This window comes from Brassica napus, chromosome C8, assembly GCF_020379485.1.
Source record: "Brassica napus cultivar Da-Ae chromosome C8, Da-Ae, whole genome shotgun sequence".
Taxonomy (NCBI): Eukaryota; Viridiplantae; Streptophyta; class Magnoliopsida; order Brassicales; family Brassicaceae; genus Brassica; species Brassica napus.
In genome coordinates this window covers 17,983,655-17,999,849 of record NC_063451.1, presented here as the reverse complement: position 1 = coordinate 17,999,849, position 16,195 = coordinate 17,983,655, and the positions used below count along the sequence as shown (strand labels likewise).

At 47.4% G+C, this 16,195-nt stretch overlaps 2 protein-coding genes across 3 annotated transcripts; one reads left to right on the top strand and one right to left on the bottom strand.

Moving 5' to 3' along the window:
* Positions 1 to 10,976: 10,976 nt before the first annotated feature.
* Positions 10,977 to 12,567, bottom strand: LOC106412181 (bet1-like SNARE 1-2). Of its 2 annotated transcripts, none has more exons than XM_013853080.3 (6): positions 12,408 to 12,567; positions 12,110 to 12,266; positions 11,752 to 11,808; positions 11,599 to 11,658; positions 11,445 to 11,530; positions 10,977 to 11,341 (listed from the first exon to the last, which is right to left on the bottom strand). In XM_013853080.3, the coding sequence occupies exons 1-6, from the start codon at positions 12,419 to 12,421 to the stop codon at positions 11,317 to 11,319; spliced, it is 399 nt and encodes a 132-aa protein (XP_013708534.1). In that variant the 5' UTR covers positions 12,422 to 12,567; the 3' UTR covers positions 10,977 to 11,316. The 2 variants fall into 2 exon arrangements, with proteins under 2 accessions (XP_013708534.1, XP_048620470.1); XM_048764513.1 differs by having other exon boundaries at positions 11,487 to 11,530.
* Positions 12,568 to 13,126: 559 nt separating this feature from the next.
* LOC106415723 (enoyl-CoA delta isomerase 2, peroxisomal) lies at positions 13,127 to 14,106 on the top strand. The gene has a single exon (XM_013856489.3). The coding sequence runs from the start codon at positions 13,223 to 13,225 to the stop codon at positions 13,943 to 13,945; it is 723 nt and encodes a 240-aa protein (XP_013711943.2). The 5' UTR covers positions 13,127 to 13,222; the 3' UTR covers positions 13,946 to 14,106.
* Positions 14,107 to 16,195: the final 2,089 nt, after the last annotated feature.

The window sequence follows — 16,195 nt, the reverse complement described above, 5'->3', positions numbered from 1 at the left end:
GGCGGAGACCCGGTGGAACATATGACAGCTTTTAACATCGCGATGGCGCGAGCTCGACTCCCTAACGACGAAAGGGACGCAGGTTACTGCCAGATGTTCGTTGAGACTCTTCACGAGCAAGCCCTGACTTGGTTCTCCCAGTTGGAGGAGAACTCGATCGGATGTTTCCGCGACTTATCAGCAGCTTTTCTCAAGACTTACATTATGTTCACCAAGCGCAGCGCCACTGCCTCTAGCTTGTGGAACCTCAACCAAACTAAAGACCAGAGTCTTCGCGACTACATGGAGAAGTTCAAAGCCGTAGTCTCCAGGATTGACATTCCAGACGGTATTGCCATTGACGCCTTGCGAAACACTTTGTGGGTTCGTTCTAAATTCCGGGAGGATTTATACCAAAATCCAACTACGTCGCTTCAGGACGCTATCGCGCGATCCGACAACTTCATCCGAATGGAAGAAGATACCAACGCCATTCTCAGCAAGATGAACGCACCCAAAGCGCCAGCGGCTAAAAACGCCAACACGCGACAAGAGCCGCGCCAGCACGCTCCAAACGACAAAAACGGCCGCAAAGACGGATACATGTATGTCGTCAACGAGAATAACGAACCGATCTCTACTCTCGTGGTTCGCGGAGAGGGGTGGAACAAGTGGGTAAGAGAACTCGAAACATCCGACAAACAAGTCGACACTGTTTGCACCACCCAACCTACGGCGGGAGCCGGATCAGCAGCGGGGCCTTCCAGGACCATCGATCTCACCAAGCACTGCAAATATCACGACGTCAAGGGACACGATACAACGGAATGCAAATCTCTCTACGCACATTATCTCTCTTCTCTCGCGAGCGGCGGGTTTAAGTTCGAGCCCTTGAAAACTAAACCAAAGAACGGTAAAAGCTGGAGCAAGAATAAGGAAAGAAGAGCCCAACGCAAAGCCACAGGAAAAGGACAGCAAAACGATGCTTCGCGACGAGATGACGAGGAACAAGCCCCGAAGGATAACGGCGAGGGAGACTCCTCAGCCGACGAAGAGCACCCGGCTAACCGCAGACGCATCGAGGTGATACTCTCTCAGCAATCCTTGTCGTCCGATGAAGAGAACGACGATGCTCTTGTATTCGGAGATCTGAGAGACGTCCTTAAACGGAAGTTCGAATCAGAAAACGAAAGCACTTCCAAGCACAGAGATCTCCGAACAATGCTGGATGCACGGAAGTCTCGACGCATCTCGGCAAGCGACGCTAACGACAACGAAAGACCAGTTAGCGATCTCCGAGATAAACTCAATTCCGGCGCATGCGATCTTCGCGTAAAGCTCAACCGTTCAAAACCAACAGACTTACGACGACAGTTGGAGCGAGTTAAAGGTCAGTCTCAATCTTCACCACCCGAGACCAGCATATCCAAAGACCTCCGCGCCCTACTGGACTCTAAGCGAGTACAAGCGGGGCAGTCTTTGAACGTTATCATGGGAGGCTCCCCCCCTAACGGGGACTCAGTCCGTTCCGTGAAAGATTATCGTCGACAAGTCGCGACGTCCCAGAAATGGCCGACTAAACCGACAAGTCATCCTCCGATAACCTTCTCACCAGATGACGCTGTGGGTGTCCACACGCCCCATAATGATCCACTCCTCGTCGTCCTTGGAATTGGAGAGTACGATGTCACCAAAATCCTTATCGACACCGGAAGTTCCGTCGATCTCATCTTCCGAGAAACCCTGCAGAAGATGGGAGTCGACCTCGATGACATAAAAGCGTCCTCCAGAACGTTAACCGGATTCAACGGGTCTTCAGAAACTATCTTGGGAACGATCCGCCTCCCGGTGCGTGCATGCGGCGTTACTCGAACAGTCAAGTTTGCCGTCGTAAGCACGAAAGCTCCGTATCACGCTATACTCGGTACCCCTTGGTTACACTCAATGCAAGCCATTCCTTCCACTTACCACCAGTGCGTCAAGTTCCCTGGCACGGACGGGAAGATTAAAACGTTGCGCGGGGACCAGAGAGCCGCCAGAGATCTCCTAGTCGCCACAGTCAAACTTCAGCGGTCGTCATTATCCGTAAACTCAGTATCTACTCCAACCTCAAAAGTCTGCTCTCAAGAAAGCGAAGTCCTAGAGTTACCTATTGACGACGTCGACCAGAGTCGAATTGTGAGGGTTGGCGCGTACCTTTCTGAGGAAATGCAGCAGTCAATTCTGGATTTTCTCAGAAAGAACATTTCCACGTTCGCTTGGTCTATGGCAGACATGAAAGGCATTGATCCGACTATAACGACTCATGAACTAAATGTCGATCCAACTTTCAAGCCCATCCGCCAGAAGAGACGCAAACTCGGTCCCGATAGGTCTAAGGCTGTAAATGAAGAAGTCGACCGGTTACTCGGTGCAGGTTCGATTGCCGAAGTCCGCTACCCCGAATGGTTGGCGAACCCAGTAGTCGTCAAAAAGAAAAATGGCAAGTGGCGCGTCTGCGTCGACTTTACCGACTTAAATAAAGCCTGCCCAAAGGACAGCTACCCTCTTCCCAACATCGACCGTTTAGTCGAGTCTACGGCTGGAAACGAGATGCTAACCTTTATGGACGCTTTCTCTGGATACAACCAAATAATGATGCACCCGGACGATCGCGAGAAGACAGCCTTCATCACAGATAGGGGAACCTACTGCTATAAGGTCATGCCGTTCGGCTTAAAGAACGCTGGAGCAACCTACCAACGGCTCGTAAACAAGATGTTCGCAGATAAATTGGGTATCACCATGGAAGTATACATCGACGACATGCTGGTTAAGTCTCTCCACGCCACTGATCACCTCAGTCACCTGCAAGAATGCTTCGAAACTCTCAACAAGTACGGCATGAAGCTGAACCCGGCAAAGTGCACGTTCGGAGTCTCCTCTGGCGAGTTCCTCGGCTACATTGTCACGCAGCGAGGAATTGAGGCGAACCCGAAACAGATATCCGCGGTCCTGAACCTCCCGAGTCCAAAAAACAGTAGAGAAGTACAACGACTCACGGGGAGAATAGCCGCTCTAAACCGGTTCATTGCCAGATCCACTGACAAGTGCTTGCCTTTCTACGATCTCCTGAGAGGAAACAAGAAGTTCATTTGGGACGAGAAGTGCGAGGAGGCATTTACTCAACTCAAGCAATACCTGACAACACCTCCTGTACTCGCTAAGCCGGACGTCGGTGACGTCCTGTCTCTCTATGTCGCAGTATCACAAGCTGCCGTCAGCAGCGTCCTGATAAAGGAAGACCGCGGCGAGCAAAAGCCCATCTTCTATACGAGCCGGCGCATGACCGGGCCAGAAACGCGATACCCGACTCTGGAGAAGATGGCCTTAGCAGTCGTCGAAGCAGCGAGAAAGCTTCGACCCTATTTCCAATCGCATTCGGTAGAAGTGTTGACTGATCAGCCTCTCCGAACGATACTCCAAAACACCAACAGGTCTGGAAGACTCACAAAGTGGGCCATTGAACTTGGCGAGCTCGATATCATCTACAAGAACCGCACTGCAGCAAAGTCACAGGTTCTTGCGGACTTCTTGGTCGAACTGGCCCCAGAGTTGGAACAAGATCTCGCACTCCCAAGTTTGAACTGGACGCTGCACGTCGATGGATCGTCGACCAACAAAGGAGCAGGCGCCGGAGTCCAATTACAGTCTCCGACCGGAGAGCTAATCAGACAGTCTTTTAGCTTTGGCTTTCCCGCTTCAAACAACGAGGCAGAATACGAATCTTTGATCGCCGGACTCCGCTTAGCAAAAGCCGTAAAAGCTAAACGACTAAGCGCCTATTGCGACTCCCAGTTAGTCGCCAATCAGTTCAGTGGCGACTACGATGCCCGCAACGATCGAATGGACGCCTATCTCAAAATAGTGCAAAGCCTAGCAGCAGAGTTTGAGTCCTTCGAACTCATCAAAGTTCCCAGAGGCGAAAACATCTGCGCCGACGCCCTCGCAGCCCTTGGTAGCAAGCTTCATGACCAAGTTAAACGAACAATCCCGATACATCGTATCGAGAAACCAAGCATCGATATTCTGACCGACAAAACCCTCATCGCCCAGGTTGTCGAGCCCATTGCTCCAGACGACGACGGATTTGGCCCAGATTGGAGAACTGAGTTCATCGACTACCTCTCGAAGGGGGAACTCCCAGCAGAAAAATGGGCAGCCCGCCGGCTAAAAACCCGCAGCGCCCATTACGTCGTTCTCGACGATGAACTGCACAGATGGACGGCGAGTAAAGTCCTCCTCAAATGCATCCATGGCGATGAGACAGCAAGGGTTATGGCAGAGACGCATGAAGGCGCTGGCGGAAATCATTCGGGCGGACGCGCGTTAGCAATCAAAGTAAGGAGCTTAGGGTTCTTTTGGCCGACAATGAACGCTGATTGCGAGTCATACGCGAGAAGCTGCGACAAGTGCCAACGACACGCCCCCAGCATCCATTGCCCAACCGAGATGTTGCGCACAACCACCGCCCCTTACCCGTTCATGCGATGGGCGATGGATATCATAGGACCGCTTCCTTGTTCCCGCCAAAGACGCTTCATCCTGGTCCTCACCGACTACTTCACTAAATGGATCGAAGCTGAAGCATACGCTCAAGTCACAGACAAAGAAGTCCGCGGTTTCGTCTGGAAAAACATTATTTGCCGCCATGGTCTACCTTATGAAATTGTCACCGACAACGGATCGCAGTTCATGTCAGGTAATTTCAAGGAGTTCTGTAGCAAGTGGAACATTCGATTAAGCCCCTCCACCCCTCGCTACCCGCAAGGTAACGGACAGGCAGAATCCTCAAACAAACTCATCATCGATGGCATTAAGAAGCGTCTGGACCTGAAAAAGGGTCACTGGGCCGACGAACTCGACGGAGTCCTATGGAGCCACCGCACAACCCCGCGAGGATCGACTAAAGCGACACCTTTCTCCCTCGCCTACGGAGTCGAAGCAATGGCTCCTGCTGAAGTTAACGTTTCAAGCCTTCGACGTTCCAAGATGCCTCAATACGTCGAGCTCAACAAGGAGATGCTACTCGATGCCCTCGATGAGATAGAGGAACGACGAGACCAGGCTCTGCTGCGCATCCAGAATTACCAACACCAGATCGAAAGCTACTATAACAAAAAGGTTCGAGCCCGACCTCTGGAACTCGGCGACCTCGTCATGCGCAAAGTGTTCGAAAACACTAAGGAGTTAAACGCCGGCAAACTCGGCGCCAGGTGGGAAGGACCTTACAAAATCATTAAAGTCGTCAAACCTGGCGTATACAGACTCCAAACGTCGCGCGGCGAAGAAGTCCCACGTTCATGGAACTCAATGCACCTACGACGCTTCTACCCGTAGGAGTATGTCTTAAAAAAAAAAAAAAAAAAAAAAAAAAAAAAACCGAGTAGATGCACCCTATGGTCACTTCTACTCGACCGAGTAAATGCGCCACTCACGGCCACTTTTACTCGGGAAAAACGAACTACGAATGGCTTGATCCTCAACCGAGGTACGTAGGCAGCCTTAAACAGGTTCAGCTGTAACAAAAAAAAAACCGAGTAGATGCACCCTATGGTCACTTCTACTCGACCGAGTAAATGCGCCACTCACGGCCACTTTTACTCGGGAAAAACGAACTACGAATGGCTTGATCCTCAACCGAGGTACGTAGGCAGCCTTAAACAGGTTCAGCTGTAACAAAACCAAAGTCAAAACCTTACCTAGATCTCAATCGAATAGATAATGGCTTTCATATCGAATGGCTCTCGTACCTCCAGCAGAGGATACGCGGACGCTCACACTCCTTTGCTTACAAGCTATGTCCTGATCAGACACTTGGCTCCAGGACCTTAAACAGTCGCGATTCACCTATGCCTAAGCATTGAACCGACTAAACAGAGTGAATCCTTGCCTTTTCTCGACTAAAATGTAACGGCTTAGCTACCCGGTTACTTAATTGTCACTGAGGAAACGGACAGAAGAACCTTCCACTCTTATACTCAACTCTTTGTTAGCAAAATTGGACAACTTGTTATGAGTAGATGCGCCCCCGTGGTCACTTCTACTCGACCGAGTAGATGCCTTGGATTTAACTCCAAATCGAAACATGATAACAGCCGAGTAAAACCAATTACCGGTTCATCACTTGTCCATTTGCAAAAGGTTAATGATAAAAATCTGATGTTTCCAAACACTACAGATAGGCCGAAAGCACGAAGAAAAAAGAGAGTCTAAAAACACAACAACAAGGTCTGTCAAGACCACAGAAGAAAACATCCTATTATTACATACAACGAGATCAAACGACAATGTCTTGGTCGTCCCTGCTCGGGGCAAGCGGTTCAGCCGTTTCTTCTTCAACGGCTTGAGCGTCAAGGTCTTCAACCTGAGCAGGAGGGTCTGAAGCTGACAAATCCCGGACCGTCTCTTTGATAAGTGCCGGCGACGACCTGTTCTCTTCCTCACCCACCTCGTCCTCTTCTCGCTCCTCGGACGAAGAAACCAGGACCGGATCTTCGGCGGCTACATTCCCTGTGTCTGCTTGAATCGCGTCCCCGGTCGCCTTGAGATCGTTCCCGTCAGGACGCTCCTCGGTGGGAGTTCCTTCGGGAACGACCATACGCTCCGGCGGAGCGGAAGTGATGTCTATCATCGGCTCATCGACTGGATCTTCGGTCGCCTCGCGGGAAGTGATCAGCTGGGAAGCCGATTCGTGGCCAATCAAACCAACGTTCGATCCGTACGGGTCGAGTACCCCCATGAGATCTTCACTTACAAATCGAGAAGGGAGGTTGAGAGGAGAGAGAGCAAAGTCATCCTCGGAGAATGGCTCAAGACGGAGCTTAGCGACCTCAGCCTCATGCACCTTCTCCTGTTCCGAAAAGATGTCGATCATACTTTGCGGGATCTCAGTCCCGCTATCTCTTATCATCTCAAGGCACTTTTTCGTCCCTGAAGCCTGCCCGTACAGACTCTTGGCCTTCTCTAGCGCGTTAAGGCGATCCAGATAACCCTTCATCTTATCAACGCAGCGAGTAGACTTGTCCGCCATAGCCGTTTGAACCTTGATCCTCTCGCGGGTGACCTCCTGCACCCTAGAGTTCCTCAGACGTTTCCTCTCCTTGATCAGCGTTTCAACGACAGCCCCCCTCTCTTCCTCGAGCTCGGCCTTCTCTCCCTCAAGGGAAGCGACCAACCGCTCTAAGCGAGCTTTCTCGCGTAAAGCTTCCTTCTTCGCAAGACGGTCAGACTTCAGCTTCTCTTTCAACTCCTCAAACTTAACCCGGAGGACCTCTTTCTCTTTGACCGCTTGGTCGCCGGCCTTTTTGTTTTCGGCACGTAACCTCTCGATCACGCCCAACCTGGTTCGTGCGAGCTTCTCCGAGGCGCCCAGCTGGGTCATCGTCTGCTTCAAGGTGCTATCGTACTTCTCCACGAGATAATTCATGCTCCCGTCACTCTGCATAAAGCAATAAACACTTAAAAAATTTGCAAGAAAGAAAAAGCAAGGGAAAACGAGGTTACCCTTTTGCTCGCCACAGCTGCATCAATATACTCCTTCTTGAAATACAAGTCATCGAGCGGCGGCAACTCCTTCGTCCCGCCACGGATCTGACGGGTTAACTCCGCGCATCGAAGCGGGTTCAGCACCAGCGGAGTCCTCTCGTCGTACAAGAATTCTACGCGATCCGGGAATCCTCTTCCCGACATCTGCGGAAGAGAACCTCCACTCTCACCATCTTTCCCCCTCGCGGCAGAAGAAGGGGCTCTTTTACTCGATGGAGATCCATCCTGAGAGCCGCCTCCGCTTTTAGAAGGGCCCTCGGGAACGGGGGTCCCATCACGTCGACCTTCATCCCCCGCGGCTGTCCTCCTAGTCTTCTTCTTGGGACACCCTTCAGATGACCCCCGAGTAGAATCGATCGGGTCAAGTCTTCCCATATCATCACTCCCCATAGCCGCTGAGGTCCCCGCTGGTTCCATAAAAGTCTCCTCGCGAGACCTCTTCTTGCCGTCTTTCTTCTTCTTCTTTTTCTTCGCCGCGACTTCAGAGGCATCAGCGGAAGACGGGGCCATCTCTAAAGGAACATTCCTTTCAAGAGTAGAAGGCTGTTCCTCTGGGCTCTGTTTCTTGCTTTTGGTAGCCCTTTCCTTCGGAGGGCTACGGGCTGGAGGCTCCGAGTCCGCGTCCCCATCTGCGCGAGTAGGTCTGACCTCCGAAGTACCAGCAGAAGACGAAATCATTTGGAGCTTCCCTCTAAGCAGCGCGCTCAAATCCGGGATTCCCTCCATCTCTCTGGCTTTGTCGAGAAGTTTTTGCTGCTCCCGGGTAAATAACGAGAGACGTGATTTGCGAGTGCCTAGTACACAAGGAAGCCTCGACTCCCAATCAACTGCAGAAGGAAAAGAAAACCCAATATAAGAACTCCAACGGTTCATAACTTCTCTAAACGAAAACAGCGTCCTTACCTCTAGCGATCCTAGCTTGCTGGCGACGAATCCACTCTCGGCTAAGGTCCGGCCAACGAAGATGACTGTGCGCTGCGATAAGTTGAGCGTTCTCAAAGAACTTTTCAGGATAGGCGATCGTGTTAGGGTGACGAACTGCGAAAGAAAGAAGGGTGTTAGAACTCCTAATCATAACGCGAGTAAAACAGTCAAAACTCTACCGAGTAACGGATTCCATAAAACGCGATAGTCGTCCCCCGGAGGCTCTTCGAAGGCATGCTCGTCAGACTTAACATAGAAATAAGCTCGCTGCCAATCCTGCGTCTTGTTAGGATGGCCCGTCAAGACGTTGTAATTTGCCCGCATCTTTACCGAAAAGATCCCGTTTGGCTCCGCCTTCGTGAAAGTCAACTCTTCGAACACCCTCACACTCATCGAGATATCCATCTCCGCAGCCATGACCATCAGCATGACCGCAATACGCAGTGACCCGTTCAGCAACTGAGAAATAGCAATATCCCGACGAAACGCGTACGACGTGATCAGCCGAGGGATTGGGAACCAGAGCTTGGTCTGGTCCTGGAAATAGGATTCATATACACATTGATATCCGACCGGAGGCGACCACGGGCGCTGCTCGGCAGATGGAATAAGAAAAGTGACACCGGCGCCGCCGCTCTCCCTTAATAACCTCTTCACGGTCTCGCTAGAGGAACAAGAACTGAATACGTTCCCCCACGATTGAACCTGCGGGTCGCGTAACACCTCTCGAGGAAGCGGAGGAAGCTCCTCAAAGATTCCACCAGGATGATATACTATGGGGCGGCAGTCTAACTCGTCAAAAGGAACACTCCTCGGCGATGGACAAGAAGCTGACTGATCAAACTGACCTCTCCGCTGAGTCCGCCTCCGAGATCTCGCGACTTGACTAGGTGCTTCTGAGCCACTTGTTTCTCTACCCTCATCCTCAACGTTCTCCTCGGCCTCTTCACGAAATTGCCTATGAGCATCAGCGACTAGAAGGCGTTGAGAGAGGCTCATATTCTCCGTGTCTCTCAGGGCATCGCGATGAATTACGTCAAACTCATCCGGCGGACCGCCGTCCGCGTCCCTAGCGGGGCTTGATGGGGCAGCAGTGCTTTTCCCCTTCTCTTCACGCGACAATCGACCCTTCGAAGCCATCTTTCTACTCGGGGGGAACGACTAAACCGATAAAGTTCTAAGCGTATTCTACGGGAGACTTATCTAGAGAGAGAAAACAAAAGTAGAGAGAAGGGAGAGAAAGTAGGATACCTGAGTCTGCAGAGAAGAATGACGAAAGTGAAGAGGAGAAGCCTATTTATAGCAAAAACGAGGCGCATTCTTCGAAGCATCATCATTAGGTCTACAAAGGCCTAAATGGGCTTCGAAGGCCGCCTAAATGCCCAAAAACTTACTCGCGACGGTTCGGCTTCTCGCTCAAACCGGTTTTCAATCAGGAATTCGAGCTGAAATTAATCTCCGGTTCTGGTCTAAACCGACTCAACAGAACTAACCATCCAAAGACCGCCCGGGCTCTAAAACCGGAGAATTTTACCCCCCGAGTAAAACACAATGCATCATGAAAAGACGCAGCTCGGCGCGACTAGATCCAACAGGCGACTAAAATCATACACAGGCAAAGCGAGTTGTTTACCCCCCGAGTAAAACACAACGCATCATCAAAAGACGCAGCTCGGAGCGACTAGATGCAACAGGCGACTAAAATCATACACTGGCAAAGCGAGTTGTCGCTGGCATTACGTCCTGTTATATGAACGAACCTGACCCACAAATTCACTGAGACCGACAAGCCGCTCACAAGTGAACTGGGGGGGGACTTATTGTAGGAGATGGATTGCATCCCTCCACAAGGCCCATCAAATAACAGGCCGTAGCCCGACAATTTCGGTTGAGTTTAGTCGGCTTAGCGGCTAAAGACGTCGGCTCGACCCTAGAGTACTTTAAGCCAATCGGCTAAGATGATCAGTCGTACTCGGCTTAGACGAAATAATACCAAGGCCCGCATACTCGGCCTTTGGTGACAGGGCCCATAGGATAAGTGCGATTAGGGCATCACGAACAGAGGCGCTATAAGAGTGGAGGAGGAGGCAACGAGCAGAGGACTTTTGGACAACCTACACACTAAGCGGCTAGATCTAGGGTTTCTAAACGATCATTCTGATCTTGTTGCTTAGACCTCACATCTTGTCTCCTTATTTCTCATCAATCTTGTAACCCTTTATCGGATTCTAATAAAAACGTCTTTAGTCACCCATCTTGAAGTTCATCATTCCGATCAACTGAATCTCGTACAAACAGGATTGAGTGCGAGAAATCCAACCGACATTTATCTTTGCCAACGCAAATAAATATGCCCTTGAAATCAACACAGAAACACTCCTCCTTGGAGTCGACCGTCTCTTTTGCTCTGGAATAGAATCATAAGCTGGCTCTAGCGGGACACAATAGGATAATTAAACTATGTCTACTAGGGGAGGTGAACAGAATTAAATCTAATAATTAAACTTATCAAAATAAGCTTTTGGTAGACAAATTTGCTGACACGACCCAAGGCCTTGTTTGTTGGTGATCCAAATAGTTGGGAATTCATAAAGAAGATGTACTAGATTATTACACGAAATGGCAATGAGATAATTGTGCTTGGGACAAAAAAAACGTGCCTCTATTCGGTTCACTAGTCTCTTGACAGCAATCTCTTTTCTTGACCTTGTTTTTAACATGGGTCCCTTGACTAGTTCAATGTTGCCTGAACCATTCATCAGAAGAAACCCAAAAATGAAACGAAACGAGTAATGTAAACAATCTACTTTCTTCTTGCATCCAAGTTCACCCTTTGATGTAGTTTAATAGTCTGCAAAACCCAAATGATTAACGTGCCATTGGCATAGCCCGAAACTAGGATGGTAATAAAAACCTATGTGTTCAAGATCACAAAATTAACATTTGCGTTTTACCTAATAAGGTAATACATGACCAAGAACAGGAGCACAAAATACCCAATGAGTTTGCAAGTTTTTCGATTCGACTTCTTCTCAAAGACCTGTCAAATAAGGGGTGCGACACTTAAAAGGTTGAGCAACAATGAAGGCTAGAATGGTGCGCACATACCAACTTGAAACGGTTGATTGTTCCTGACATTATTCCCCTGGCCGAGTCCATTTTGTTACCCTAGACATAGACAACAACAAACGGCTTAGAGGAAAAGCATGTGAGAAAGATACATGTACAAACCCAAGCATATGGCATCAAACTGAAGCTTACAACTTTGTCAAGCATGCGGTTATGACTCTCAACTTCCTCATGTATGTCTCCAGTCACCTGATAAGATATGATCCCCAGCTTAGGACATCTAAGTAAAGCGTTATTGCAAATGCTAGAACAAAAAAAAAGGAATCGTCTTTATGACTAGACTTTTCGAAAGCATTTAGCTCCATGCACGTACAGATTTACATTAATTTTCTTAACATCAAGATTAGCTCAAGAAACTCTCTCTCTCTCTGTCAGACATTTCAGATCACAGACAATAGTTACAGAAACATTTCCAGATACTAATCACAATGTTTGTGTTATGTAGTAATGATGTTTTGATTAATAATTGTAGAGATGAAAAGAAACATACTCTCTTTAGAAACGAAACTCTGTCCTGAAGACTTTCAAGGGCTTCGTCATTGTCGCGTTCGGTGGTATCATGAGAGTAGGAAGAGGAAGCCCTCAAGCGACCTTCCTCAAGTCCATCGAGTCCGTCGAAGAGAGATGTTCTCGATGCACGATTCTCCCTGCAAAATCCAAACCTCGAAAACTGTAATTAGGTTGGACAAATTGAATAGATCCGTGTGAAATTCGATCCGAATATGGTTCGTAGAACAGAATCAATGGGTGGATCGGATGCAGAGAGAGAGAGGAAGCATAGATCATACCTTCGATAGTTCATGTCTCGCACAAATATTTGTTTCGTCCAGTATCCTATTGAGAACTCATGAAGCGAGATCGGAGCAGTGCGAACGGATCCGAGGAACGTACGATTTCGTGTTTGTTTGCTGGGAAACGCACCGAAGCTCAAAACTGTTGAAAAGACGTTGAGGAAAGGATAGCTTAATGGGCTTCATCGGCCCATATGGATCGATACTTATTTTAATAATTATTAATGCTTTGACAGCCCATTTTTTGATGATCTCTAGATCCTCTATTCCTAAAACTTCCACAGAATTTAGATATTATCAGATTCCTAATGAAGTAATATATTTGAAATGCTTAAGGAAGAATATATTTGAAATATTCTTTTTAAATTAAAATATCGAATAGTGGATCGAAAGAAATTTAATTCTGTTTTAGGATGGTTCTATCTTAGAAAGAAATAATAAAAGAATGAATTGTAAATGCTCTTGTATAGGTGGATAAAGCCTACATGTAAAGGAAACTGTAGTCATTAACATGTGAATTGGAATATTCACGAATACTAGTCCCACAATAGTGTTATCCAAAAAAAAAAAAAAGAAAAGAAGTGCCACAATAGTTGCTGACTTGCGAGTTGCTTCTAATAGAAATATATCAATCGGGATTTTACGTAATCTCACCAAAAATACAAGGACTTGATTGCTAATTACACACTGTTGTAGAAGATAAGATATATCTTTGTATAAATCAACGTCACCACTACAACACGCAATTCAATTTCAATTTCAATTTTAATTCTTCTTCTTCGTCTCCCGAATACCGAATCCTACGCCTCACCATGTGCACGTTAGAGAAGCGCGGCAACCTCTTCCTCCTAACCCTAACCGGCGACAACGAGCACAGATTCAACCCCGACGCGATCGCCACCATCCTCTCCCTTCTCGGTCAAGCCAAATCTCAAGCCAAGCGTGGATCCGTACTCATCACCACCGGCCACGGAAAGTTCTTCTCCAACGGATTCGATCTCGCATGGGCCCAAGCCTCCGGATCCTTAACCGGAGCCGCCGAACGGCTTCACCAGATGGTGGAATCGTTCAAACCGGTGGTTGCGGCGCTCCTCGATCTCCCTATGCCGACGATCGCCGCCTTGAACGGCCACGCCGCCGCCGCGGGGATGATGCTTGCGCTGAGCCACGACTATATTTTCATGAGGAAAGACCGTGGGGTCCTGTACATGAGCGAGGTGGACATCGGGCTTTCCATGCCGGACTACTTCGCGGCGATGGTGAGGTCTAAGATCGGGACGAGCGCGGCGAGGCGGGAGGTTTTGTTGAGCGGGAAGAAGATTAGAGGAGAAGAAGCGGTGGCTTTGGGGATCGTTGACTCGGCGGCGCATGATAGTGCGGAAGGAGTTGTGGAGGCTACTGTGAGCCTTGCGGAGAAACTCGCGGCCAAGAAATGGAACGGTGATGTGTATGCGTCGATCAGGAAGAGTTTGTATCCGGAGCTTTGTGAGATTCTTGGTTTAAAGGCTACAATCTTTGCAACACCAAAGCTCTGAAGACTCTTTTGAATGCGATTGTTTTTTGTTTTAATCAAAACCAGTTTCCTTATGGGGCAAAACACATGTTGAAGATAAAATTATGATCACGGAGACAAGAAAGATGTTCAGTTTTTTTTGTCTCTAATAATAAATTACCCGTGTTGTTTTCGGACAAGCAATGATTTGTGTTCTTTTCAGCAACATATCTTCCAATTAAGTTCTCTGATAATGTAAGATTAGTGGTCATTCCGAAATTGCAAAATGATGTTTTCTAATCAAGAAAGAAAAAGTAGAATGGTAATTTAATTTCATAAAACTTAGATTCACAACAAGGTAGCGTATGGATCAATTCAATTGGTCTAATACTTTGTAATACAAAAAAAGCAAAGGTTCACTGTTCCTCTGAAAAGCTATCGAACTCTTCCAGATTGCAATACGTTAACCCAATTGAGACTTTGGCTGCAAGAAACCTTGCATCATCTTTAGTTGCAACGGTTGTGATCTTGATGAAAGATTGAATACCTTGAGCTTCGAGAGGTTGGTGAGTGGAATCAATGAGAACAAGCCTTCAAAGCCCATAAAGTTATAAGTACTCAAAGGGATAGGAGGCTGCTGACGAGAGACGGTATGCTTGCATTCAGGGCCGGCCCTGAGAAGAATTTGGAGGCTCGAAACCATTTATTAAAAATTTCAAAAGTTTGGGGACTTAAAAATTTATTTTTACAGATTCAGATGTCTATTTACGTATAAAAAGTTTCAAAAATTTTGGAAGCTTGAGGCGAATGTTTCATTAGGCTTTACCCAAGACCGGTTCTGCTTCCATTATATTGATTTTGAACTAGGAGTTTGTTGGATAATTCCAATTAACTTGATGAGCATGTTAACTCATTAAAGTGAAGTTTGATGGGTTAAGAAAAAAGAAAACATATCGAGCTTAAGAATGTTTCCATATTATTATTAGGAAAAGATGTAGCTTCGGCCTTAGGAAAAGATGTAGCTTCTCGTCCTTAGGAAAAGATGTAGTTTCGTCCTATATAAAGAGTTTTCATGGAGAGATATTTCATCAAGAGAAACACATTGAAAGGTTTAGTTTTGAGAGAGTTTCTAAATCTAATAAGAAGTGCTAGTTCTTATAATCGTTGTGTTTGTGAAACTTTAATTGGTATCAGAGCACCAGGTTTCGAAGGTCGTTTACAAGAGGAGTTGTAACTTTGATCAAAACATGGGAGACGATTCTCAAGCACGTGATAAAGGTCTTGAGATGAAGAAGGACATATGATGTCCGATGTTAACATCGACCAACTACACCGTATGGTCGATGCGAATGAAAGTTATGCTTCGTTTATACGAAGTTTGGGATACGATTGATCCAGGGAGCGATGATGCAAAGAAGAACAATATGTCGATTGCTATAATCTTTCAATCAGTCCCGGAAGCGCTAATACTTCAGATATGAGAACATGATACATCGAAGAAGATTTGGGAAGCTATCAAATCCCGTAACCTAGGTGTTGATCGTGTGAGAGAAGCGAGGTTACAGACTTTGATGTCTGAGTTCGACAAACTGAAGATGGTAGACACAAACACGGTGGATGACTACGCATGAATACTTTCAGGCTTAACATCGAGAGCAGCCACGTTAGGAGAGATAATGGAAGCATCGAAGATGGTAAAGAAGTTTCTGAAGGGATTTCCAAGAACGAAGTTCATTCACATCGTAGCTTCGTTAGAACAAGTGCTGGATCTAAATTCAACGGGATTCGAAGACATTTTTGGGACATTGAAGGTTTTTGAAGAACGCATAAAAGAAGAAACCCAAGATGAAGATCAATCGAAGCTAATGTTTGTGAAGAATGATACGCAAGGTCATGGAAGCCATAAAAACTCGCGAGGAAGAGGCAAAGGTAGAGGTTATGGTGGAAGAGGAAGAGGACGAGGAAGGTCTAATGGTTCTGATGGTCATAACAAAGGAGGAGAAGCTTCAGACAAGACCAAGAAGGACTACTCTAAGGTTAGATGTTGGAGATGCGACAAGATGGGGCACTTTGTGTCACATTGTCCTACACGACCAAGAGAAGAAGCTAACCTAACGGAAACACAAGAAGAAGATGCATTATATATGCATGAAGTAGTATTCCTCAACGATGAGAGAGTGTTTCCTAAGAGGTTTGATGAATGCGATGGAAATATGAGTATATGGTATCTTGACAATGGTGCAAGTAACCATATGACAGGCAAGAGAGAGTTCTTCTCAAACCTAGACGAGAG